Source organism: Pleurodeles waltl, chromosome 3_2, assembly GCF_031143425.1.
Source record: "Pleurodeles waltl isolate 20211129_DDA chromosome 3_2, aPleWal1.hap1.20221129, whole genome shotgun sequence".
In the NCBI taxonomy this organism is placed as follows: domain Eukaryota; kingdom Metazoa; phylum Chordata; class Amphibia; order Caudata; family Salamandridae; genus Pleurodeles; species Pleurodeles waltl.
In genome coordinates, this window is record NC_090441.1 from 12,415,106 (window position 1) to 12,440,643 (window position 25,538).

The 25,538-nt window shown below is 45.7% G+C and overlaps 1 protein-coding gene across 2 annotated transcripts in view; it reads left to right on the forward strand.

The window, feature by feature from the left end:
- Nucleotides 1-25,538, forward strand: part of TADA2A (transcriptional adaptor 2A) — a 241,860-nt gene that overhangs the window by 49,321 nt on the left and 167,001 nt on the right. For both annotated transcript variants that reach the window (XM_069226575.1, XM_069226576.1), the window contains one exon: nucleotides 1,764-1,836. In XM_069226575.1, coding sequence (XP_069082676.1) covers nucleotides 1,764-1,836 — 73 coding nt within the window. The remainder of the gene's footprint in view (nucleotides 1-1,763; nucleotides 1,837-25,538) is intronic.

The window sequence follows — 25,538 nt, forward strand, 5'->3', positions numbered from 1 at the left end:
CTAATTGTCCGCTTTACTAAGAACACGTAATTGTAAACTGGAAATTTATACCTAATGCCGCTAATGATTTCCTCCTTAATGAGCGTGCCATCCTTTTTGCCAAATTCCACAACATCAGCAGAAAAATCATTGTACTCACTTAATATGCGCTTAAAGTTTTACATGGAAAAGCCGAAGGACATCCGATCTTCTGACCAACTGTTTGTATCCGTCGGCTACCCAAGGATAGGCCGATCTCTGCCCAAATAGGGAATAGCACGTTGGCTATCAGCCTTCATCACCTTCTGCCACAACAAGGCAAAGTGTCCAGACTAGCTAAGAATGAGGCCCCATTCCATCAGGGGCATGGCTACAATGGCAGCACTCTTCGCTGGTGTGCCTTTGCAAGACATCTGCCCTGCAGCTACCTGTTGGAGCAGGTACACCTTCACGAAGCATTGCTGATTCAGCAGTGGGACAGGGTGCCCTCCATAACCTGTTTCATTGAAGGTGAGCTTTCTTCCTTCTAATATTTACTAGCATTTTTATGTACTGCTTACTATTCTAATTCATGCATGTGAATGTATGAAAGATACAGTATTGGAGAAGAAATTAGTTACTTACCTGCAAGTCCAGCATTGGTATCTTTCATATATTCATATGCTACCCTCCTTTCTCCCCAATCAGAGGCTCGTTTATTATATTCTCTTCTCACGCCTTGCGCTATGAAATCTGAGCTATGGTAGTTTCTAGGAGGAATAGGAAGGTTAGCACTTTCACCTCACTGGCTGAAGTTTGGGTTGCTTCAAATAAGGTTTATGTACCACCAAACGAATATTGTTGAGACCTATGGTCATTTTAACACTGTTTACTGCTACTTAAGATTACGGTAGATTTCCAACCTAACAATGGGAAATGATTCAAGCATGTAAGTATATGAAATATACTAACAGAGGAGAACTCGAGGTACAGGTAAATAACTAATTTCTCACACAACAACACAAACCACTGAGCTGCATTTGCTTCTGAGTGATAGAAGTTCTTGGGTAGGGATGAATGTGGTATCAAGCAACGTATGCTTTATTGTGTATTTCATATGTATGTATGTATGTATGTATGTGTTGTGTATTAAGTATTTTGTGTATGAGGTCCACATCTTAACTGTTACTTTTATGGTTTTTGTCATTGTTTCTCTTCCTTATCATTCAGTCTAAAGGTAAATTGATGACTGATTGCTTCTGAAATCTTAGACTGGACATTGTCTCTTATTATTTATAATGACTTAAGTATTAGGTTATGCGGAGTGTTCCTTTGGATCAAAATCCAATCTTGAAACGCTTCCTAGTAGCCTTTGACTGCTCAATTTTGACTGCTGCTGCTCGAGTGAAGTAAAATAAGGCAGCATGGCTAAACGTTACACAACCAAAAGAAAAAACTGCCAACATAAGACAATTTGTAGATGAGAAAGTTCTACTGGTTGGGTCATTTGATAATGTAGGGACCATTGTGCATGTGAGGATTGCTTTTAGCAACTTCTTATTATTATTTTCTGTATGCCACCAAACTCCATGTCTACTGAAGTGCTAGCTGCTTGATTTCTTCATTGAAACCTAGTTCTGGGTTTATTGGCTAAGCCACACACAGAGAACTTGTTATGACTGGTTCCCTAAGTTTATGGCTGAATCTTACCAGTCCAGTGACATTAGATTGCATCGCCATGCTAATGTAACACCGGCTGCTCACGCATCAATACATCTTTAATTATGGCTTTTTCTTTCCATCAGGAATTTGACAATTATGCAGAGTGGGACTTGAGAGACATAGATTTTGTTGAAGATGATTCTGATATTTTGCATGGTAAGTCTTTGGTGACCGAGTCTGGCCGGAACTGTTGTTATCCCTAGTACTATAAATCTTATTGTACTTGCTATTTTTCAGGAGTCTAAAGTGGTAATTAACTCTGTGAGCAAAGTAACTCTGGAGAGCCCACAAGACTCTTATGTTTTTATATTTCATAGAAGCAGTTATCTGCAGTTAATGCCAAAATAAGAACATGGTGTGGTCTGATCAGTGTCCAAGTGAAATACATCAAAAGCCATTAATTGGGCAGTTGCCTTCATCACTGGCTTTAATTTGTACCCTTGCCGGCAATCTAATCAGAGGGGCTATGATTGAGCTATGAAAAGTACTTGGGGACCCCTTAGCAGCTCTTTGCTTGTGGATAGCCTTGAAAAGTTGGTTTTTCCCATGTCCAGTGCTTTCCATCTAGCCCTATTTCTTAATGAACAGAAAGACGAGCTGGCCTGTGTAGAAAACTGAAGAATTTCTGCCAGTGGCTCTACAAGACCGGGAATGCTTGTGCAGAGTCATGTTAAGTGTAATGCTATGTCTGAATGATTGTGCTATAACTCTTCCATCATTTGTGAGCCATCAGTCTGTCAGTAATTTTCCAGTTTCCCTATAGGCCATTGGACCTCTTCATGGATGCCACACTATCAAGATTAATTCACACAAATTGCTGGAGGAGTTATACAATGCAAACAATACAAACAAAAACTCAAAAGTCCTGCAGAAAACATTTCACCCTTTTTTAAACCTATTCTGCTACGTCCTGATTCTCTTTAAAAAAAAACCTGGAGCCTAATGTAGACAATTTATCGTGGATTGATCATAACATATTTTGAAGCATCCCATAGTTCAAATATTCAGATGCTGGGTAAACTTCCCACCATATTGCAGTTCATTCTTAGTCCATTAACTTTATAGTGTCAAAAATAAACTTCACGTCCACTTCGTTGTCCCCCCGCTAACTGTTTCTTCCATGGCATTTATCTGTTTTTTTTTTCATGGCCTTTTGAATGATTCAGTCTTGGATGCCATTGCTCCATTCCTTTCTTCTGGTATTATGCTTAAATTTGACTTTGTGCTTGTCTAGCATCTGCTGGCTGAACAAGTATGCATCTCTTCTGCCTGCTGAGCTTTCATGATGAAATCTTTTAATATCATGCCTTGGACAATTTGCTCCTACCAGGAGTCATTAAACCTATCCTTTTTTATTTGCATATGTGTTTTTTCTTGTATTTCCAGCTTCTGTAGAGTAGTTCTAGAAGTCTGTCTAAGTCGCTCAGGGCAAGCATGATCTTAACAGCTTGACCTTCCAATTTGCACTGTTTACTTGTTGCATCCTTGTCAGACTGTTCAACTGTCAGAGCATGATCAGACCGTGACTGCAGATTCTCCAGCATTGGATCCTTCATAGAGTCACAAGCTTTAATCATTTCCTGTCCTCAAGCAGGGAGTCATTGGCTGACTTTAAAATAGAAGTGTATGGCTATAGAGCCTTTAAAAGTCTCAAACATTTTCCCATTTGTAGCACAATCGGCTCATTAGAAAAGACTTGGCTGCTTCTTCAATTTTCCTAAACCACTGGTCAAAGTTTGTACGGAGTACATCGTGTGAGTGGAGCATTGTTTGTTTGCTGTTGTCAAACCACAATTTTCAAATTGATCTACATCTTTGTCTCTGGCCCTTGCTGCGAGAGCCTTGAGGCAGCTTGAAAAATCCCTTTGCTTTACCTTCCGTGTCCCTTGTTGAAAGAATACACAACACTTGCATGTCTTTGTTAATCCTTGGAACAGAGAGGATCTCTAAGATGCCCCTAGGAGAGAGGGTGAATTGGTCTCTATTTAGTCACTCCATAGTATGTGAATTGGTCTCTATTCACTCCATAGTATGTAGAAGTCTTTGGCTGAGGAGAGTTAGACCAGAGACTTGATGTGTTTAAGCCAGCCCTCCGATACCACCCCTTTCTCAGTAGCATTCCTTGCAGTCCACCTTAGCCAGAAAATCGTTACATAGGCATACCTGCAGTTCTGCTTAATTGGCTGCCCCTTAAAGCATGGTCAAGTTTATCCAGGTCCTCTGCCCACCATAACACCATCAGTGCCATCTAGACAATCCCTTCCCCGGCCCCAGCTATCCCAGGCCCAGTGGGATTTTGGATCTGCTGCTGGGTCTCCTCAAGCAGAAACGTATACTAATGCTTACCATTTGTTGTGGGGCAAGGGAGAACGGTGCCTTGCAGGGCTGACAACTATATTGACCGCTGCTAGGCAACCGAAACATCACTCTTTCATCCACCAAGCATGAAGCATGAAGCACGGCCACCTGGAGCTCTAGGCTCCTTGGCATGGCAGGACTGGGTGGAGTATCCAGGAAATACAACTAGCCTAGACCAAGACAAGCTTTGCTTACTCAATGGTCCAGTTGTGAAGGTCCTCTGGCATCAATTTAACAAATAGCTTACCAGCAGCGATCATGCTGTAGCTCATCGTTGTTGTGTAATGGATGTAAAATGGAGTCTTGCCTTTGCTCCAAAATATTAAAATGGCCAAAGGCGGACTTGACACCAAAGTTGTCAGGGTGCCTTTAAACTATAATTTTTTTAAATAGTCATTTTAATCTTCTTCAGGCCTAACATATACACCATGTTTGTAAAGCACTCATTTAAGCATATTTATATTGGAACTAAATTACAGGTGCTTATTCTTGCTTAGTTTTGTGGTACTGGTTATATTATTTTCCAGAGGATGAAAGACTGAGTGTACCAGATGGGAATCAAATCTGTGAATACAGAGTCTTGCAGTGAATGGAGTAGACTGAGTGACTCGAACTTGCATGGGACACCTGACTGTATCCTATTTCTTCTAGGTAGGAAGTCCTTGTTCTTCAATTTGTGAGCTTGCTGTAGCCAGAAGAAACATAACACTGTTTTATTTGGACCTCCCACTCCCTGACTGAAATACATTTTTTTTCATCTTTTATATCCTGCAGTCTATCAGCAATATTCCACATTTTTCTTGGTTACTTTTTAGATCCTGGAACATCTCAACCCATTTTGTCCTATGCATCCTGCCTCAGCAGCTCAGATATGCCGGCTATAAATGTTTTTTGTCTTTAACTTGTTCCAATGTCTATGAATTTGGAAAGCATTGTAAAAACACAGTTTGTTTGTGTTTCCTCAGACCTGAGTGTCTTCATAAGCCAAGCCAAATTTCAATTTGGAACTCCATTAGAATGTCCTCCTGAAGATTTATCATCAGGATAGTTTCCCGCAAGGGTATCCAGGTATTTGCAGATCTCATCGGCTCATTCGAATAGCCAGGTCTTGAAGGCTCTACGGAACTCCGAATGAGAGGTGAAATTCCAAAGATGCGTGGGGAGGCTGTTGCAGGTTTTTGCTGCTATGTGGGAGAAGGCACATCCTCCACTTCTGCTTCGGTGGATGTGTGGTGGTGTGGCAAGCAATAGGGAGGCGAAGCATAGTCTTCTTGATGGTTGGGGGAAATTCAGGTGGTGATTAATGTAGGTGGGCCCTTGGTTGTGTAGAGCTTTGTGTGTGTGGGTCGCTAGCTTGATTAAGCATCTCTTCTGCATGGAGAGCCGGTAGAGTTGCCTGAGCTGGGGTATGATGTGGGATCGTCGGTGACGGTCGAGGATGAGTCTGGCTGCGGCATTCTGTATGGTCTGAAGTATCTGTAGGAGTTGTAAGACCATTCCTACATAAAGGGTGTTGCCATAGTCTAGTCCACTGGTGATGAGGGCCTGTGTCACGGGGAGTCTCATGTGTGTGGATACCACTCGAAGATCTTACCCTAGCATGCGCAAAGTGAAGAAGCAGGCGAGGAAGATGGTGTTAATCTGTTATTATATGGTTATCCTGTTGTTGGTGGTGATTCTGAGGTTTCTGGCATGTTCGGAAGGAGTGGGTGCGGGTCCTAGTTCTGAAGGTCACCAGCAGTTGTTTCATGTGTTGCTGCTAGAACTTAAGTCTTGTCTGTGTTTAGCTGCAGGCATCCTTTTGAGACTTGCACAAGTTCAGTATGCCAACATAATTAAGTCAAAGCCAGTATGATTTCAGATAATTGTAAGTTTTTAAACCTAAAGTTCCTTTGCCCAGTTAATTAAAATCCTCTTTATTTATCAATTAAGTATCGGGGAAATCACGAGAGAAGTCCTGCATTCAATTATGATAATAACTGTTCTTCCTTCTTTTTCTCATTTCAAGAATTGGGAAATGTAAACAAATGTACATCTCAGGATAACGTTCTATGAAGATGCCAATTTCTAATTAGTAAAACCTGAGTATTATCAGCGGAAGCAAAAAATGTATAGCTATGGTCAGCTGTATGCCAACAAACGTTAGTAAACCTCTCCAAGGATAGCTCCTATCTTTATTGCAAATTGCTTAAACTCATAATTGACCAAGATCCTTCCGTACAGATTATTGTATGTTTTAACATAAATTCCATTAGATGTAATTGTTCCGTTATTTTCTTAAATCCAATAATCTTCTTGGATATCATGTTCTCATTTTTAGTGAGTCATTTTTGTTTGACTGTTGCGGATGTACTTCATGGAAACTTCATGCACAAGGACCTATTCTCTGACCACAAAGCTGTGGATGTCCAACTCCAGCTCCTGTCCTTGGTAAAAGGACAGTGCTACCTCCTTACTAGAAATCAGGACAAACTACTGGTGGATTTGAAAGCACTGCAGAGGAGCCCCAGTTATGCTTGAATCTTTGATTTGCCTCTCTGGGGTTGGTTCTTTCAGAAAAAAAACAGAGACCATTTGTTCCTATATTTACCCGTCCATGTTCAAGCTCTTCTTTTTCCTGCACACTATAGCTTTTACCTAATCGGTCTGGTTATGGAGTCCAAAGTTCTCTTTTGTTTTCTATGTTTTCTGTTTTCTTCATACAGGCAAACATGCAAAGCCAAATTAGGGGGGTTCAGGGATTTTATTTCTGAAACTGCTACAAGCATCTATCCTTTTTTCCGCATGATCCATAAAATCAAAACTTTGTGATGTACTATCTAAAGTTGGCTCATTTATTATGTGTCTACATTCCTTGCTTTTGCCACCAATTCCCCTCCTCCCATTCATCAAACATCAATCTGAATGCTTCAGGAATTAGTTGCAATTTATCAAATACAAGACTGCAACTACATATCTCCCTCCCCCATATTGTATTCCTATGGAGCATTCTAGCAAGTTTCATAGTCTAATATTGAGCACTACAAAATACGAGGTTAGTGATGGTACTTTTTTGTTCGATGGCATGTGTGGCTGTAGATACCCATGCTCTGCATACTCCTGCTTTCTAGTGTTGGGTCTGGAGATTTGCAAGTTGTTTTTCTCCGAAGAAGGCTTTCAAGTCACAAGGTCTTTGTGATATTGCACATGGGTGTTAGACCTGTCAGCTCTTATTGTGGTTTACCATGCCATTTTGGCCTCTGACCTCCTGTTTTTTGATCCTGTGCTGAATTTTGCTTTTGCTGGCTTTAGGACTCTGGGCACTTTACCACTGCTGACCAGTGCTAAAGTACAAGTGCTCTCTATCTAAATGGTATTTCTACATCCTGCTTCCAAATGTTCTCAAAAGGCCTGGACTGAGCTTGCCACCTGTTAGAAGTCTCAGGGACATCAAAGACTTTTTCTGCCAGCATCTGGGTTGAGAGTCCTGATTCACTTAGTGGTGCCAAATCCAGTTCCTGCGCCCTAGGGAGTGAGTTCTGGTGTAATCAAGAAGAAACCAAGTACATTGACTCCAGAGCGACTTCAGAACCGGCGCTGCTGTCTGACTCCATGCCACTGCCTGCAGCGGAGCCATGGTCCCCGCCGAGCGCAATGACTGTGACCAATGCCACAGGCCTGACACCACTGCAGCACCTCCAAAGTCCTGTCACAGCGTGAGTCCCGAATGCTATGTCACCGACGACTGAGACACCCGACTCCATCGCAGCACTTGTAGCCCTGTGGTGTCATCACGACACCGCGAAGTCCACACCTCGCGTCTTGACCTGCTGGATTCATCGACCCTGCCAGATCATAAGGAATTGATGCCTTGCCACCAACGCTGAATCACTTCCCCTGCAACCGTAAGGAATCAACACCTCCCCTCCCCTGCCTCGCAGTAAAGAACCGACACCTAACCTCCTTGGTAGCAGTAAGGAACCAACACTGCACTGGCCTCAGCGACGCCTCACCTCCCCGACTCTGGAAAATGAGGAAGCAAAGATGTTGCAAAGGTATTGTACCTGGGGTCCGTGCAACTCTGTGACCGGCCAGTACTCCCTTGCGAGTGGCGTCGGACGGTTGGAGATGACTCAGACAAGACGATGTGCTATCCCCAGTTGGAGCTGTTGCGTTTCAAAGCGCTTTATTGAGAGTTAATCTTTAAAAATTTGTGTCTTTGCTTGTTTGTGTTGGATTTTTGTAATTTTGGTCTTGTTTTATTCAGATATATATCAGCTATTTTTGTAAACTGTTGTGGAGTCCTTTTGTAGTGTTTATACTGTGTTATCTGTGTGTGTGTGTGTGTGTGTGTGTGTGTGTATACAAATACTTTACACATGGTCTCTGAGATAAGCCTGACTGCTCTTGCCAAGCGACCAAGGGGGTGAGCAGGGGTTATCTTAGCTGTGTGACTCTCTTTCTCTGACTAGATTGAGGGTCCCTACTTGGAAAGGGTGCAAACCACTGACAACTAGAGACCCCATTTCTAACAGTGGGCATGAACTCCATTGTTAGATTGTTTTCTCTCTGCCGTCTGGTTCAGACGTGTGTGCCTCAGCTCTGTGATTTAACTCCGTTTGGTACGATTCCTTGGTTCTTTACTGTTCTCCACGATATTATTTCTGATTGCACTTTTCCACTTCTGCAATTCTCATTAAATTTGTCAAGCTCGGGCTTCCTCGACCGACCGCCCCTCTGGGCACCACCCGTTGGGGTCTTCTTTTCTATGTGTCACCACTCCATCGAAAATGTATTTCTGGTGATGAAAGGCACACCCTTCAGATTCTGCCTGCGTTGTCATGCGAAATATCCGCACACTGATCAACACCTTGCGTGCAATCTCTGCCTTTCACCCAACCACAAAGAGACCGACTGCGATGCCTGAAAGTCGTTCAGATCAAAGAACACCCTTCAGGACTGCAGGGCTTATTGGTCGAAATGTCACAGATGGTCTCGGATGACGCTCTCGACCTCTTCGAGGAGGAATACACACAGGAGAAGCTAACCGCCGAAGAAGAAGAGGAGACATCCTCCATTGAAGATGGCTCCGTCTCTGATGCTGAGGTGAATCTGGAAATGCAGGAAATACCCATCTGCCCATGGTGTGAATACCCCTGCTCCAACACCAAAACCCTCCAAGAAATCTGTGGTTACCCCACTTCCACTATTGGAGGTTGCTGGACCACCACTGCCTTCAGGCCATGGTTGGTTCCGAAAGACTGGTTCGGTCACACTGGCTTTGGGCTCAGTGCTGAAGATTGTTACAAAGGGCAAGTCTACGGCATTAACCTCCACCTCCTCTGACCAAGAGCCTGTTTCACCGCCGACCCATCCTTCGTACTGACCCGGCAGCTGACTCAATCTCCCTCGGCACGAGAAACCTCACCCTTCCAAACCTAAGCCCTTGGTACCAAAACCTTTGGAGCCAAAAGATTTGAGACCATCTTCGGCTTTTACATCCCCCGGATTTTTTAAAAAAATTGACATTCGCCAGAGTAAGATATAAGTTCAAGTGGTGACTGGGCATATCATTGCTAGTACTTCCTCTCCTCCACCTTTAAAAAGGAAGCTGACTTTTGAAGTGGCACTGGAACATCCCCCTTCCTCCCAGGAAGAAAACTAAAGTCAAGGCTACTAGCCCTGCCTACCATCCTCCTCCTACACTACATCCACCTCCACACCCCCTCATTCTCCTCCACCATTCTCACCTGCAATTGACCTACTGGATACCGCACCGCAGGGATCGCCACAGCCAGACGGGGTTGGGGTAGATGGGCATCATGTGAGCCTGACCTTTGGGATATATATGATACTGATCCCATGTGCCAAACAATTCAGATTATACCCAGCCCAACCCTCCGGTCTAGAGGATGCAACCTCCTACCAGCAGGTCATTGCTAAAGCGCCAGCCTTTCATAATGTCGAGCTGCACGAAGAATCCCTGGAACAGGATTTTCTCGCCTCTACACATAGGGACACTCAGTTTTTGCCCATGCTACCAGGCATGATGAGGCATGCCGAATACATTTTCAAAGATCCCGCCAGAGCTAGGGTCATTACCCCTAGGGTGGACACGAAATCTAAGGTGGAAACATACGACTCCTTCAGAGTCAAGTACCACCTGACTTCATTGTTGCAACTACTGCATGTCCGAGAGCTAACAGTCGTGCTACCAGGGGCATTCCACCCCCCCCCCCCAAAAAAAGAAAATGAAACTCATAGATGCTGCTGGAAAGATGTTTGCTGCCCAGGCTGCCAACCACTGGCGTATTGCCAATGCTGAGGACGTGTTAGCCCATCATGATGGAGCCCTTAGGGACAAGATGAAGGAACTTTTACAGGACCTCTTGGAAGAATATAGGAAGAGAGGCAAGCAAATTGCTGCATAGGAGCAGACCATCACAAACCATCCATTTGTTGTGCTCTCAATGCTGCAGATACTGTAGCTCAAGGAATCAATATTGATACTAGCATCCTTTTTAGGAGAGACGTCTGGTTTGCGGTTTTCAGGATTTAAACAAGAGTTCCAACAAGCACTTCTAAATATACCCTTTGACAAAACACCTTTTTGGCCCACAAGTCGATTCTACCCTAGACAAAACAAAGAAGGACATGGACACTGCCAAGGCAATGGGAGCGTTACTACCGTCCACTCCCAGGGGCTTTTTTTCACAGCCCAAGCTACAGGGGCACATATAAGTCCAACTCCACAGAGGCATCCACTTCTCAAAAAAATAAGCCCCACACCTCTTACATCAAGAGTTATTGTAGAGGCTCCTGCAGGGGAAATAACAAGGATAAAGGCAAAGGTACCTCCGCATGCGAAGCAACTCCCACTTCAAAATAGTCACAATATATATATATCTCACACACCCTCCCCCCCCTGCCAATATAACTCCTGTCGGAGGGCAGAATTCATTTTTTGCACCCAGCCTGGAATACCGTCTCCTCAGACAAATGGGTGCTAGCCATTATTACCACACCACCCAACATTCCACCCCACACTCACAGGTTATCTCAGGAATATCAAACACTAATCAAGAAGGAAATCCAAGCCCATCTCCTCAAAGGGGCCCTAGAACCCGTTCCACTATAACAGCAGGGCTCAGGAGTATACTCGGTAATCTCTATACTTTCTAATCCCCAAAAAGGACCAGTCTCTAAAACCAATCTCCGCTCTCGGACCACTAAACAAGTACATCCTATCAGAGCACGTCCATATGGTCACTTTACAGGATGTCATTCCGCTCCAACAGCAGGGTAGTTTCATGGCAACATTGGACCTAAAGGACGCTTACTTCATATACCAGTACACCCTGCTCCCCGCAAATACTTAAGATTTACCATAGCAGGCAAACAATCAGTTCATGGTTCTTCCATTCGGGGTGACTACCGCACCTTGAGTCTTCAAAAAATGCCTGGCAGTTATTGCAGCACATCTACGAAGACAAAATGATCACATATTCCCATACTTGGACGATTGGCTTATCAAAGCCAGGACACATCAGCAGTGTCAACAACACACTTCGATGACAATACGTCTCCTTCACAGGTTCAACAGTTAGGGTTAGCCTACCTCAGTCACGCACAGATTCAAAACTTTAAAGCAATCTTACACCAGTTCCAAATAAACCCATTCCTCACAGATGAGGACGGTTATGCGTCTACTAGGAATGATGGCGTCCTGCATTGCCATAGTTCCCCATGCAAGGCTACAAATGCGTCCCTTGCAGGAATGCCTAGCTTGTCAGTGGTCTCAGTCAATTGAGGAATCTAGTGTTGATAGACCACCATACTCTGCGTTCTCTGCAATGGTGGAACACCAACAACCTTTTAAAAGGGCGGCCTTTTCTGGACCCTGTTCCGCACATCACTCTCACCACAGACGCATTACAGACTGGTTGGGGTGCTCACCTACAAGATTTATCAGTAGTACAAGGTCTTTGGGATGCCTGGCATCAATTTCTACACATCAGCTACCTAGAGCTTCAGGCGGTCTATCTAGCACTGAAAGCTTTCCCTCCTCACCTCTCTAACAAGGTTGCCTAGTCTGGATGGACAACATGACAGCCATGTATTCCCTACAAAAGCAGGGGGAGAGGGGAGAAGGGGAGGGTTGATACGCAGTCATCACACCTATCTCAGGCCATATAGAAGTGAGCTCTTCATTACAACATTTACCTGTTGGTGGAATACTTTCTGGGAACAGACAACGACTTTGCAGACCTGCTCAGCAGGATGCAGCAACAAGTTAACGAATGGGAACTCCACCCACTAGTCCTCTTACCGTATTTTCAAATGGGGGGGTTTCCTGAAATCGATCTCTTTGCCACACAGCACAAAATGCAAATGCTTAAACTTAACCTCCACTGATCAAGGGCAACGCACTATGGATAAGGTGACGAGAATTTTAAAGCCAAAAAACTGGACATTTAAGAAAAATAGAAGAACTACAATTTTACTTCAACCGAGCCTACAGAATGAAGGTGCTCATCAACATAGAATTACAGAAGAGGCTCTTAGAACATAATTAAAATGCAATTTTTAAAGCCAGTATCAGACCTGTTAATTAAAAATCCCTTTCTTATAACTACCCCGGCTTTAGAAAAGATAAAACAGCTCCCAAAATCTGCTGGGACAGCTGGTGAAAAAAACAGGATTGTCCCAGCAAATGCGGGATGCCTGGTAACCCTAACTATGGATGAGTTGGTTAGGGATATTTTCCTACACTTTTGGGCCTCTCCCACTTCTTCCCTTACTGGTTCGGAAACTCAGGCAAACTTCTCTTACAATGATCCTGGTAGTTCCCGTATGGGCGCGTCAACCTTGGTTCACAACACAAAAGGCGGACCTTCTCACTCAAAACAAGGACAAATCAGACACCCAGACCCGAAAAGTCTCAACCATGCAATTTTGCTCCTGAGGTTATAGTGTTTGGCTATCTTGACTTACCACCAGAATGGATATTCTCAAGGAAGCATGCACACCCACCACTAGAGTATTTTATGCAGCAGAATGGAATCATTTTGTTTGCTATTGTCAATCCACTAAAATTGATCCTTTGAAAAGCCACGGTGCAAGACATTGTCTGCTATCTGATTCATTTACAAAAGGCAAATTTAGCTTACACTTCCATACAGTTACATCTCGCTGCAAGTGCTGTCTACCTCCAAGTTAGAAAGCATCTCTCACTTTTCAAGATTCCAGTAATCAAAGCCTTCATGGAAGGACTCAAACAAGTTATTCCACCAAGGGTTCCTCCAGCACCCTCTTGGAACATTATCATTGTTTTCACTAGACTTATGGGCCCCACCATTTGAGCCTATACACTCGCAAGCATGGCCTTTTTAGGAAACATCCCTATAGCTGACATTTGTAAGGCAGCTATATGGTCCACTTCATACACTTTCACCAATCACTACTGTGTGGGTGTTCTAGCAATCCAACAAGCCAATGTAAGACAGACATTCCTACGTATCCTTTTCCAGACGACTGCAACATCCACAGGCTAGTCACCTCTTCTGAGAAGGGACTGGTTTACAGTCTATCCAGAGCACCTGTGTCTACAGCCACACATGCCATAGACCGGAATATGTTACCCTGTAAGCTTCTGTTTGTGACATGTAGTGCTGTAGATTCACATGTGCCCTCCCTCCTCCTTGGACGCCTATTGACGTTGCAGTTACGATATACATTTACATTTAGCATGGTCCGCACATTACCTACACATACTTTACACTCATTTCTCACCAGTCTAACAATGGAGTCAATGCCGATACGCAGTATCACTGAGAAGAGACGTCACTCGACCCTGTGACTCGAAAGACTTCTTTGAAGAACAACAACTTGCACAACTCTGCACCTAACACCAGGTGGCACTAGTATGCAGAGCATGTGAATCTATAGAACGTCATGTCACAAACAGATGCTTTCAGGGTAACACATTCCATTTGTCTGAAAGTTATGTGCCCTATTTATGGCCTCAAACATGGCACTAATTGTTTTCATGATGGGAAATATTTGGGATTGCTTGGTTTATTACTAAATAAATAAAAACTCATCTCTAGATTCACGTCTAAATTAGCTCCCTCCATTTGTAACTACATAATTAGCCCTTTTACCCTTGCATTTCTCAAATGGATATAAACTTCGGATATTGTTAAATGTAGCTCTACAAATAATTGATGAACAATTTGATTTGAAGGGAACGTTTCATGCACTCGAAATTTGAGATACTTAAAAAGATAATTTTCTTCAGTTTGTTTTTTTCAAATTTATTTTCAAATCATTTTTGTTGCCATTTTGTGGAGAGAAACCTACAGGGTGAAGTCAAATAAATAACAGTATCAATTACAGTTCGTATCGGTTGGAACAACGGAGTTCACATGTAGTAGCAAACTTAAAGATAATTGTTAAATTGCAAACCAGTTATCTAGTAATAGGTGCATGGTATAGACAATTTAGCCATTTTGAACATAAAATGTCATAAGGCTCAAGGCTCACTAAACATAAAAATAAATTGTAGATGACAGGGCTGTTATTCTGGCCCCAGACTATCCAGCTCAGTTCAACAGTCCTGGAGGAGGCACTCTGGGTGGTGGGTTCCCCTTAGAATATGAGGTCATGTTATATGGTGAGGGAGTAAGGTCACTCCTGAGGGTCTGCCAAGCTTGTATGTAGGTAGAGTATTGATATATAAGGCTGTTAGGTTAACAGTGGCAGGTCACCATCTTTAGGGGTTATCCTTAACCATAAAGTGTTCCAGTCTCCAGCTCTTAGATGTCGGTTAAATAACGTCAAAATGAGTAATCGGCTAGCCATAGGCTATCTTTTTTTTTTTTAATGGCAAGGTCACCTAAGAAGATCAGCAATTCCCTAAACTGTCCTGGGGACTCCTGTCAAGGGGCGCCAGGGAACCAGGAGGTGTCTTCCTCTCACCTTTTTTCTCTCAGAAAAGGGAGAGCCGGAAGAAGCAACTTTTAGAATGCAAAGGCATTGTATGACATGAGATTTATGGATATGATTTGCATTAGGTTCACAATAAGTAGTCAGCTGTCTGGGGACTAACTTTTGAGGGTGAGTCTAGGTCTTATAGCTAAATAAGCTGAAAGATGATGAAGTGTCATCCCTGTCGGAACACACCAAAGAATGAGAAAGAAAAAGCATGGGAGGGATCTTGAAAGACAACAGCGGTCACTAATGCAGAGCGTCTACCATCACAAACTTGTTCAAGAGAAGAAGCAGTTGTAGGTGGGGGGTAAGGGGGGTTGGGAGAGGTGCCAGGTCCAACCCTAGGGCATATTCAGCATAGTCAAGAAAAGCTCTGAGCCTGTCTGCTGGGGGTATCCACTTGTGAAGGGGTGCCCTCTTTTACGGCCCAGTTCCATGCCTCGTTCGGAAGTGAGTTTTTTTTCCCCCTGAAACAGCTTTGAGTTTGGCACACAACAGTAAGGTGTAATTCTGATGTATACAACCACCTGTGGATTCCTCACCTTATGATTTCTCCCAATGTGCCAGCGTTCCCCGAAAAATGTTCTCTGCAGCTCTTCACGTCGACGAGGACGTCACAATTGCACAGCTCCCACACGACTCCGTGTGACGTCATTGCGGCAATAAGTAGTCCTCGCCTGCGTGCTGACTTCAGTTCCCTTGTTTCCTTGTCTTCGACGCTAATAGTTTTCTCCTAACTCTCGAGAAGCTACTGTTTCGAAGGTGTCTTATTGTACTCTGTTACAATGTCTCCTCCTAAAAAGCCAGGGTTTAAACCTTGTCGTTAGTGCGGGGGTCGTATGTCTGTCACGGACCCTCACGAGGATTGCTTATGGTGTCTCAGTTCAGACCACGATGTAGGAGAGTGCGTGTCCTGCCAAAGGATGAATCCGAAAGCGCTGAAGGAAAGAGAGGCTAACCTCTTTTTTGCTAAGGCAAAGAAAGGACACAGAAGTCATCGGATGTCTAAGACTAGAGACTCGTCATCCCATAAGTCACATAAGAAGCGGCACCAACATGACTCTCGGCGTCGTTCATCTAGAGGTTGGTCTCGATCTCGCTCTCTATCCAGACGGCGTCGTATGGCGTGGGAGGTTAGTCCCACCGTAACTCCCCAGCCTCAAAGTCCTCAGGCTTCGGCGGTGCCATCGCTCATCGAGGTGGTTAATTCCCCTGCGAGTCCTCGCTTTTCACCTGGGGTTCAGGAGTCGATGGCACAGATTCCGGATCCGACCCAAGCGCATCATGAAGATCCAAGGTTTCGTGCCTTCCCGACTCCGGGAGCGGATCCGGCGGCATTTCTGAATGCCATGTTCAGTATCTTCAATAAGGCTATGGCCCCTGCTGGTGCACCAGCTGGTCCCACGGGTCCATTGGCATTCTCCTTGGGCTCTCCGGCTCGGTACACGTTGGTTCCATTCGTACCTTTTTATCAGGCAGAGGATGCCGGTTCGGCGCTGATGACATCGCCTCATAGGCAGATGGCACCAATGACAGCGCCGGATGGATCCCAGTTGGGATGAAATGCATCTCCTCCTTCTCCCGGTCCACGCCCATTGGTTTTGAAGCCGGCGTTGTTGACGTCGGCTAACTCCATGTCGAAGCCGAGGTTGGAGGCCAGTTTGAGGTCGCGGAGGAGAGCACTGAGGCTCTTGGAAGAGCAAGAGTACCAGAGGCAGCTGTTGGAGAAAGGATAGATTGCTGAGCCCTTGGGAGTATTCCAGGGCCTAGACTCAGCTAGTGGGCTGGACACTTCCCCTGAGTGGTAGGGTAGTTTACAGAAGAGGCGGCTTCCTTTCATTCTCTTAGCAAGAAAGCTGCAGATTTTTTAGACCTTCCATTACCAGCTGCTGAGGTTAAAACTAACATTTTGACTGAAGTCTTATATCCATCTTCTACTTCAGCAGAGCCCTTGCTCTTATTCAATGATGCTCTTACGGAGCCTATCTTAGAGGTCTGGAGAAAGCCAGTTACATCACCAGCTGTGTCCAGAACTGTTGCAAGAAAGTACAGGGTTGCTGCGGGAGATCGGGGATTTTTGTCAGAGCATCCGACTACGGAGAGCTTGGTGGTCCAGGCTTCTTGTTTGGCTCGTTCTGCACCAGGCTCCTTTCCTGTTACTCCATCGGACAGGTAGTCCAAGAGGATGGAGCAGACGGCTAAGAAGACTTTCTCATCCTGCAGTATGGCTCTAAAATTGGTCTATTTTACCTGTGTCTTGGGTAGATATGTGCACGCCCTAATGGACACAGCTAGAGCTGTAGTGCCTAACTTGACGCAGGATAGGCAGGGGCAATTCCATGAGCTCCTGTCGGACACCCAAGCTGCGGCCAAACAGATCATCCAGTCTGGTCTGGATACTACAGACTCAGTGGCCAGGGCGATGGGTACTTCAGTCGCCACAAGGCGACATGCGTGGCTGAGATCTTCTGGGTTTTCAACAGATGTCCAGGCAACTTTATTAGACCTTCCTTTCAATGGAGAAACATTGTTTGGGGCCAAAGAGGACTCTGCCTTACAGCACTTTGAAGATAGTAGGGCCACGGTGAAGTCTTTGGGACTTCAAGCTTCCACATCTATTACTTTCAGGTCCTTTCGGAGGTTTAGGGGGTTTGGCCGTGGAGCTGCTTATCGTGGAAGACCTCAATCCACAACTCAGCAGTCTGTTAACCTTCCATATAGGTCCTTTAGAGGGTGGGGGAGGGTTAGGATGCGAGGAGCCACCCAGCAGCACCTTGCCTCATCTTCTTCCTCTGGGGGAGCACAGCAAGGAAAGCAGCCCTAGTTTTCCGTCCATTTTAAATCATGCTTCTCCCTTAGGGGGAAGGTTATTTCACTTTCTCCACGAGTAGGAGTTAACACACATCGGACTCCTGGGTACTGAATATTGTGGGGAAAGGGTATGCTCTTCCCTTTTAGGAGTTTCCCCCTCCCATCCCTCCTCATCCTTCGTTTTGTTCAGAGGATCATCTCCTATTGCTTTAGCAGAAGGTTCAAGTCCTTTTATCAAAAGGTGCAGTGGAGTTGGTTCCAGAGCAGGAAAGGGGTCAGGGATGCTATTCAAGATATTTCCTGATTCCCAAGAAGAATGGTCGATTGAGGCCTATCCTAGATCTGAGGATTTTGAATTGGTTACTCAAACAGGAGAAATTCAGGATGCTGACTCTAGCGCAGGTGCTTCTGGCGTTGAACAAAGAGGATTGGATAGTGTCTGTAGACTTTCATATTCCCATTCTCAAGTCGCACAGGTAGTGTCTCTGGTTTGTGGTGGGGTCACAACACTACCAGTTTGCGGTCCTTCTTTTTGGCCTTGCTTCTGCACCTCAAGTCTTTACGAAGGTGATGGTAGTGGTTGCAGCAAATCTCAGAAGGAAGGGAATATTGGTATTCCCTTACCTGGACAATTGGCTGACCAAAGCCGAGTCTCCGCAGTTTGTGCTGCATCACCTCCAATTGACAACGCAGTTGTTGTTCAGTCTGGGTTTTATGGTAAACGTGCCCATGTCTCACCTGGAGCCCTCTCAACCCCTCCTGTTCATAGGGGCAGTACTGGATACAACATTGAATCGGCCTATCCTATGCCTCAGCAGATCCAGGACATTCAGGCATTGATTCCAATGTTTCAAAAAGGAGCGGTTGTTCCAGTCCTCAAGGTCCTATGTCTCCTTGGTCTGTTCGCTTCTTGCATTCTGTTGGTCACTCATGCACGTTGGCACATGAGGGCTCTCCAATGGGGCCTCCTCAAGCAGTGGTTTCAACACAAAGGTGATCTCGAAGAGTCGATAACGAACTCCAGAGACGCTGCAACGGATCTACGATGGTGGGCTGTGGACGGCAACCTTTCCCAAGGAAGGCCGTTTGCTCTACCGCCTCCAGTGGCCATGGTCATAATGGATCCTTCCACTCTAGGGTGGGAAGCTCATCTGGGGGACCTGGAGATCAAAGGTCTTTGGTCTCCAGTGGAACAGATGTTTCACATCAATCTGTTAGAATTGCGGGTGATAAGTCTGGCTCTCAAGGCCTTTCTCCTGTCCCTTCGCGGTCATTCAGTTCAGGTCTTGACGGACAACACTACTGCGATGTGGTACATCAACAAGCAGGGAGGTGTAGGGTCGTACCTTCTCTGCAGAGAGGCTCTTGTCCTGGGTGCAGGACCATTATATTTGCATAGTGGCAAACCATCTGGCTGGACTTCTCAACGTACGTGCGGAGGGCCTCAGTCGGCATTTCTCGGCCAATCACGAGTGGTGTCTCCATCCGAATCTGGTTCTTCACATTTTCAGGGTTTGGGGTTTTCCACAGATAGACCCGTTTGCCACTCGGGACAACACACACTGCCCGTCGTTCTGCAGCCTCCAGTGTCCGGTGCAAGGAGCATTGGGGAACGCGTTTCAGATGTCTTGGTGCGGCCAGTTAATTTATGTTTTCCCCCATACCCTTGATTCATCGGATTCTGAGGAAGATTCGCCAAGATCGGGCTCAAGTCATTTTAATAGCTCCGGACTGGCCAAGAAGGGTGTGGTACACAGACCTTCTCCAACTCTCACTGTGCCATCCGCTCTGTCTCCCTCACAGGGCAGACCTCCTCTTGCAGGGGCAGGTTCTATACCCCCACCTTCAGAGCCTGCGCCTACATGCCTGGAAATTGAACGGGGCAATCTGAGTTCCTTTTCTCTCCCGCTAGAAGTGGTGGATGTTTTCTTATCGGCCAGGGGACACTCCACCAAGACTGTTTATGCTGGCAGATGGGCGAAATGTGTGACTTGGTGTGGAGAGAGACAAATTGATCCCTTGAAAGCCTATTTGTCTGATGTTCTGATGTTTGCCTGTACTTTAGCACAGAAGGATTGTGCAGTTGCGACTGTCAAGGGATATTTGTTGGCGCGGTCAGCCTTTTCTGTGCCTTCCGGATCAACCTTCCTTGTTCAAATCACCTATAGTTGTTCTTGAAAGGCCTATCTAATAAATTTCCTCCCACTCCGTTTCTCATGCTTCAGTGGGGTTTAAATCTGGTTTTGACTTTTTTAATGGGTTCACCGTTTGAACCAATGCATTCTTGTTCTTTAAGGTTCTTGGTCTTAAAGACAGTTTTCCTTGTTGCTATTACGTCTGCTAGGCGTTGTGAGTGAGCTTCAGGCTCTTAGTGTCAAAGCTTTCGTGAGGTCAGTTTTCACCTGTTCGCCTCAAAGGCACGTAAAAAAAAAGGGTGAAACTGACGTCAGCACGCGGGTGAGGAATTCTTATTGCCACGATGACGTCAGACGGAGTTGCGTGCTGAGCCGTGCAATTGTGAGATCCTCGTTGACGTGAAGAGCTGGGAAGAAAATGTTCCCTCGAATGCTGGCGCATTGGGAGAATTCATAAGGTGAAGAATCCACAGGTAGCTACTGTATCCACCAGAAAAAGCATTACCAAAGGTAAGTAACTTGTTCTTCAGGTCCGTTTCTCTTCTACTCCTAGGAATGATGCACATTCCTGCACCACCAGTGTGTAGTCATGAATGATAAAGACCTGATGGTTATCTACTACAAGTCAGACATTTTGTCTTTCAGTTATTAAGATTGTGTTCCGCTCTTTGTAATGAAGAAGTTTGGCAAGAATGGGCTTTAATGATACTCCCGGAGGGGGCCTGCTCTCCGGCAACCAATGGGCCTTCTCCGTTGACTAGAAAACTGTGTGGTCTTCAGGGACCATGAACCTTTCTATCCATGTTTTCAGATAGTCTACAAGGATTTTACCTTGTAAGACTTTGGGTAGTCCTAATATTCAAAGATAATACCATTGAAAAAGCAGATTCTTTTGGTAAGATCCCATACTTGTCACTGGAGGTCTTCTAATTGTGGTTGGAGCTTCAAAAACTCCAGGGCGATGGCATCCACTTTCACCTCCAAAGACACTGTAGACATTTAAGTAGCTCTTAGAATAATGTCCAGTTTATCGGGCTCCATTACAGGAGTAAAGGGGTGGACAAGGCAATCACTTCAAAGCCAGGCAAAGTCTGGCAGTTGGTTTTAAATGTCTTCATTCCTCCTATAATATTTGCGAATCAGTAGATGACAGGGTGTTTGTGCATTAGAGTGCCCAAGGTTGGGGACAGTAGTCCTACTGAGCCACTTAAGACCAGTGCCCCTTCCCCCACACACCCTGATACTGGCAAGGGATAGTGATAGCATGATTAGCTCTCTGCCATGGGGTACGATTCAAGGCTGGTGTCATAAAGTTGCAATAGATTTAAATGGTGACCATCAGTTCGGTTACAACTGTCAGTGGTGCTGGAAATGCAGCAGGCAGGGAAGCAGGGCAGTACTCGTCATAAGGGGAGGAGCTGAAGAGTGATGGGAGGCTAAGGGTAGGCAATTGTGTTCATTCCAGCAGTATAGCACGAGCAGTGAGGGCCCCAGTGAACAAAGCGACCTCCAATATATCAGGAGTAGTGCCACAAAATCGGATTCACAAATACTATTTGCGTGGCTTGCTGTAGGAAAATGCCACTGTTTGCATGATTACCCCCTAACCTTTTGCCTTTTGTTGATGCTAGTTATGATTGTAAGTGTGCTGGGACCCTGCTAACCAGGCCCCAGCACCAGTGTTCTTTCCCTAAACTGTACCTTTGTCTCCACAATTGGCACAGCCCTGGGGCACAGATAAGTCCCTTGTAAATGGTACCCCTGGTACCATGGCCCTGTGGCCAGGGAAGGTCTCCAAGGGCTGCAGCATGTATTATGCCACCCTGGGGACCCCTCACTCACCACATTTTGTGTGGACTGGTGGGGAGAAAATGACCAAGTCGACATAGCACTCCCCTCAGAGTGCCATGTCCACAACCCACTTCCTGTGGCATAGGTAAGTCTGCCCTCCAGCAGGCCTTACAGTCCTAAGGCAGGGTGCACTATACCACAGATGAGGGCATAGCTGCATGCGCACTATGCCCCTACAATGTCTAAGCCAATCCTTAGACATTGTAAGTGCAGGGTAGCCATTAAGAGTATATGGTCTGGGAGTTTGTCAAACACGAACTCCACAGTTCCATAATGGCTACACTGAATACTGGGAAGTTTGGTATCAAACTTCTCAGCACAATAAACCCACACTGATGCCAGTGTGGGATTTATTGAGAAATGCACACAGAGGGCATCTCAGAGATTCCCCCCTGTATACCAGTCCAGCTTCTAGTGGTAGGCTGACCAGTTTCTACCAGCCTGCCACATCCAGAAGGGTGTCTGGCCACATGGGGTGAGTGCCTTTGTCACTCTGTGGCCACAAACAAAGCCTGTACTGAGTGGAGGTGCTTCACACCTCCCCCTGCAGGGACTGTAACACCTGTAACAAAGGCTCAAGCCTGGTGATACAGCGCCCCAGGGCACTCCAGCTAGTGGAGATGCCCACCCCCCGGACACAGCCCCCCCTTTTGGCGGCAAGTCCAGGGGAGATAATGAGGAAAACAAGGAGGAGTCACCCTCCAGTCAGGACAGCCCCTACGGAGTCCTGAGCGGAGGTGACCCCTGCCTTAGGAAATCCTCCATCTGGTTTTGGAGGATTCCCCCCAGTAGGATTTAGGGATGTGCCCCTCCTCCCCATAGGGAGGAGGTACAAAGAGCCACCCTCAAGGATAGTACCCATTGGCTACTGCCCCCCAGATCTAAACACACCCCTAAATTGAGTATTTATGGGTGACCCTGAACCCAGATTCCTGACAACCTGAAGCAAGAAGGGCTGCTGACCTGAAAGCCCTGCAGAGACGACAGAGACAACAACTGACTTGTCCCCAGCCCTACCGGCCTGTCTCCAGACTCAAAGAACCTGCACAGCGACTCATCGAGGGGGACCAGTGACCTTTGAGGACTCAGAGGACAGACCTGCACCCAAAGGACCAAGAAACTCCAGTGGACAGCGGTTCTGTCCAAACAGCAACCCCCCTGTTCTGCTCCCTGAGGATGCAGGTACTTACCTGCTTGCAGACTGGAACCGGAGCACTCCTGGTCTCTCCATAGGAGCCCCTGCCATTTGGGCCCTAATTTGACCTCTGCACCTGACCGGCCCTGTGTTGCTGGTGCTGGGTGTTTGGGGTTGACTTGAACCCCCAACGGTGGGCTGCCTATGCTCCGGAGACTGAACTTGTAAGTGCTTTACTTAGCTGAAAAACTAACCATTACTTACCTCACCCAGGAACTGTTGATTTTTGCAGTGTCCACTTTTAAAATATCTATTTGCCATTTGTTGCCAAAACTGTGTACATTACTGTTTTAATTCAAAGTTCCATATTTACCTATGCCAGGTACCTTACAATGTATGCACTTACTTGAATTCTGAATCTTGTCGTTCTAAAATAAATTAAGAAAATAATATTTTTCTATATAAAAACCTGTTGGCCTGGAATTGTCTTTGAGTGTGTGTTCTCATTTATTGCCTGTGTGTGTACAACAAATGCTTAACACTACCCTCTGATAAGCCTACTGCTCAACCACACTACCACAAAATAGAGCATTAGTGTTATCTAATTTTGAGATAGTATATACAGAGCCAACTTCCTACACTTGCCACAGTAAAATGTCTTGAATGTTGGTCCATATGAAGCTTAGCACCTGACATGATCATAATACATCAATAAACTCGTCCTGTCAGGATGTAGCAGTAAACTAAAGCTTGTGTTTTAGCAAGTGCTGGACACTGAAAGGGAGCAACATCCAGAAGGGGTTCCCCTCATGTCTGAGAATCTCTGCAGTCCAGAGGAATGAGAGGTAAGCCAAATGCAAGGTTCCAAGAGTGATCACTCCTCCAGGCCCCAAAGCACATGCACACTGTATAACAGGCATGTAGAGTTCAGTGACTGGTTCAGAGTTCAGGGCGCCCTGTATGGAAGTGACCCCTCTTCAAGGACTGCGATCTGGCCTCCAAACACCTGTTTAGGTCTTCCACAACCGCCACAACACATTGGAGTAAAGGAAGTAGATGGTCAGGAGAGAACTGTCCTTGGCAGTGTTAGGCCAAGGCGCACCATGGGTGCAACTGTGGGGTCTTTGTCGTTCCCTGGAATGTAAATAGTGCTTGCGGGCACCCTCTATACCTGTGCTGCTCCCTCTCAGAAGTCCGCTTGTGGGTATGTATAGCCAGAAACGTCGGGAGCCGCAGCAGCTAGGCCTGCATGAGGCATGTAGCAGGCTTATGGGTATTCGCCAATGCTCTGGGCCATGGTCCCTCCTTCCCCCAACCTGGGGCCATCTTTGTTGAGTTAGCTCATGCCACAGGCACCAGTGCTGTGACCTCAGAGCCCAACCCTGAGCCAAGGTAGGGCCCCCAGGGATCCTCCTTGCTCTATTTGCCCTGCACAGCTCCTACATCACGGGCGACACAGAGTGGCCCCCAGGTAGGCCTGCAGCACAGGTGGAGAATAAATGCAAGCATTTGGGGCTCTGGCAGGAGAGCATTTATTACATCGCTGCATGCATTAGTAAGCGGTTGGGGAGCTGATGCAGTAGATAATATTCTGGTTAAAATTAGCACTGAGCTGGGCGCTCTTGCATCACACATACTCGACTATGGCCTCCTTGGCCACACCCTACTCTGAAAGATCGCCTTAGGTCACACCTCTATATTTCTTTAAATTTCTGGTAATCCGAGTTACCTGCTGAAGGAGGCTGGCCTGGCTTGTAGTGGGTACCAGAGGTACTTACACCTTGTGCCAGGTCCAGTTATCCCTTATTAGTGTAGAAGAGGTGTTTCTAGCAGCTTAGGCTGATAGAAGGTAGCTATGGCAAAGCAGCTTAGGCTGAACTAGGAGACATGTAAAGCTCCTACTATACCACTGGTGTCATATGCACAATATCATAAGAAAACACAATACACAGAATTACTAAAAATAAAGGTACTTTATTTTATGACAATATGCCAAAAGTATATCAGTGAGTACCCTCAGTATGAGGATAAGTTATATACACAAGATGTATGTACACAAACCAAAATTAGGTAAGTAATAGCAAGAAAAGTAATGCAAACAGTGTAGAATTACAATAGATTGCAATAGGAGCACATAGGTATAGGGGCAACACAAACCATATACTCCAAAATGGAATGCGAACCACGAATGGACCCCAAACCTATGTGAGCTTGTAGAGGGTCGCTGGGACTGTAAGAAAGCAGTGAGGGTTAGAAAAATAGCCCACCCCAAGACCCTGAAAGGTAGGTGTAAAGTGCACCTACTACCACCAGAGAGCACAGAAGTTGTGATAAGGGGGATTCTGCAGGAAGAACAAACACCAGCAATGCAACAACAGTGGATTTCCGGACCTGAGTACCTGTAAGACAAGGGGACCAAGTCCAATAGTCGCGACAGTGTCAAGAGTGGGCAGGAGCCCATGAAATGCCAGCTGAGGGTGCAAGGAAGCTGCCACCGGTTGGAAGAACCTTGGAGTTCTGCAAGAAAGAAGAGGACTATGAATTTCTCCTTTGGAGGATGGATGTCACACGTCGCGATTAAGCTTGCAGAGGTGTTC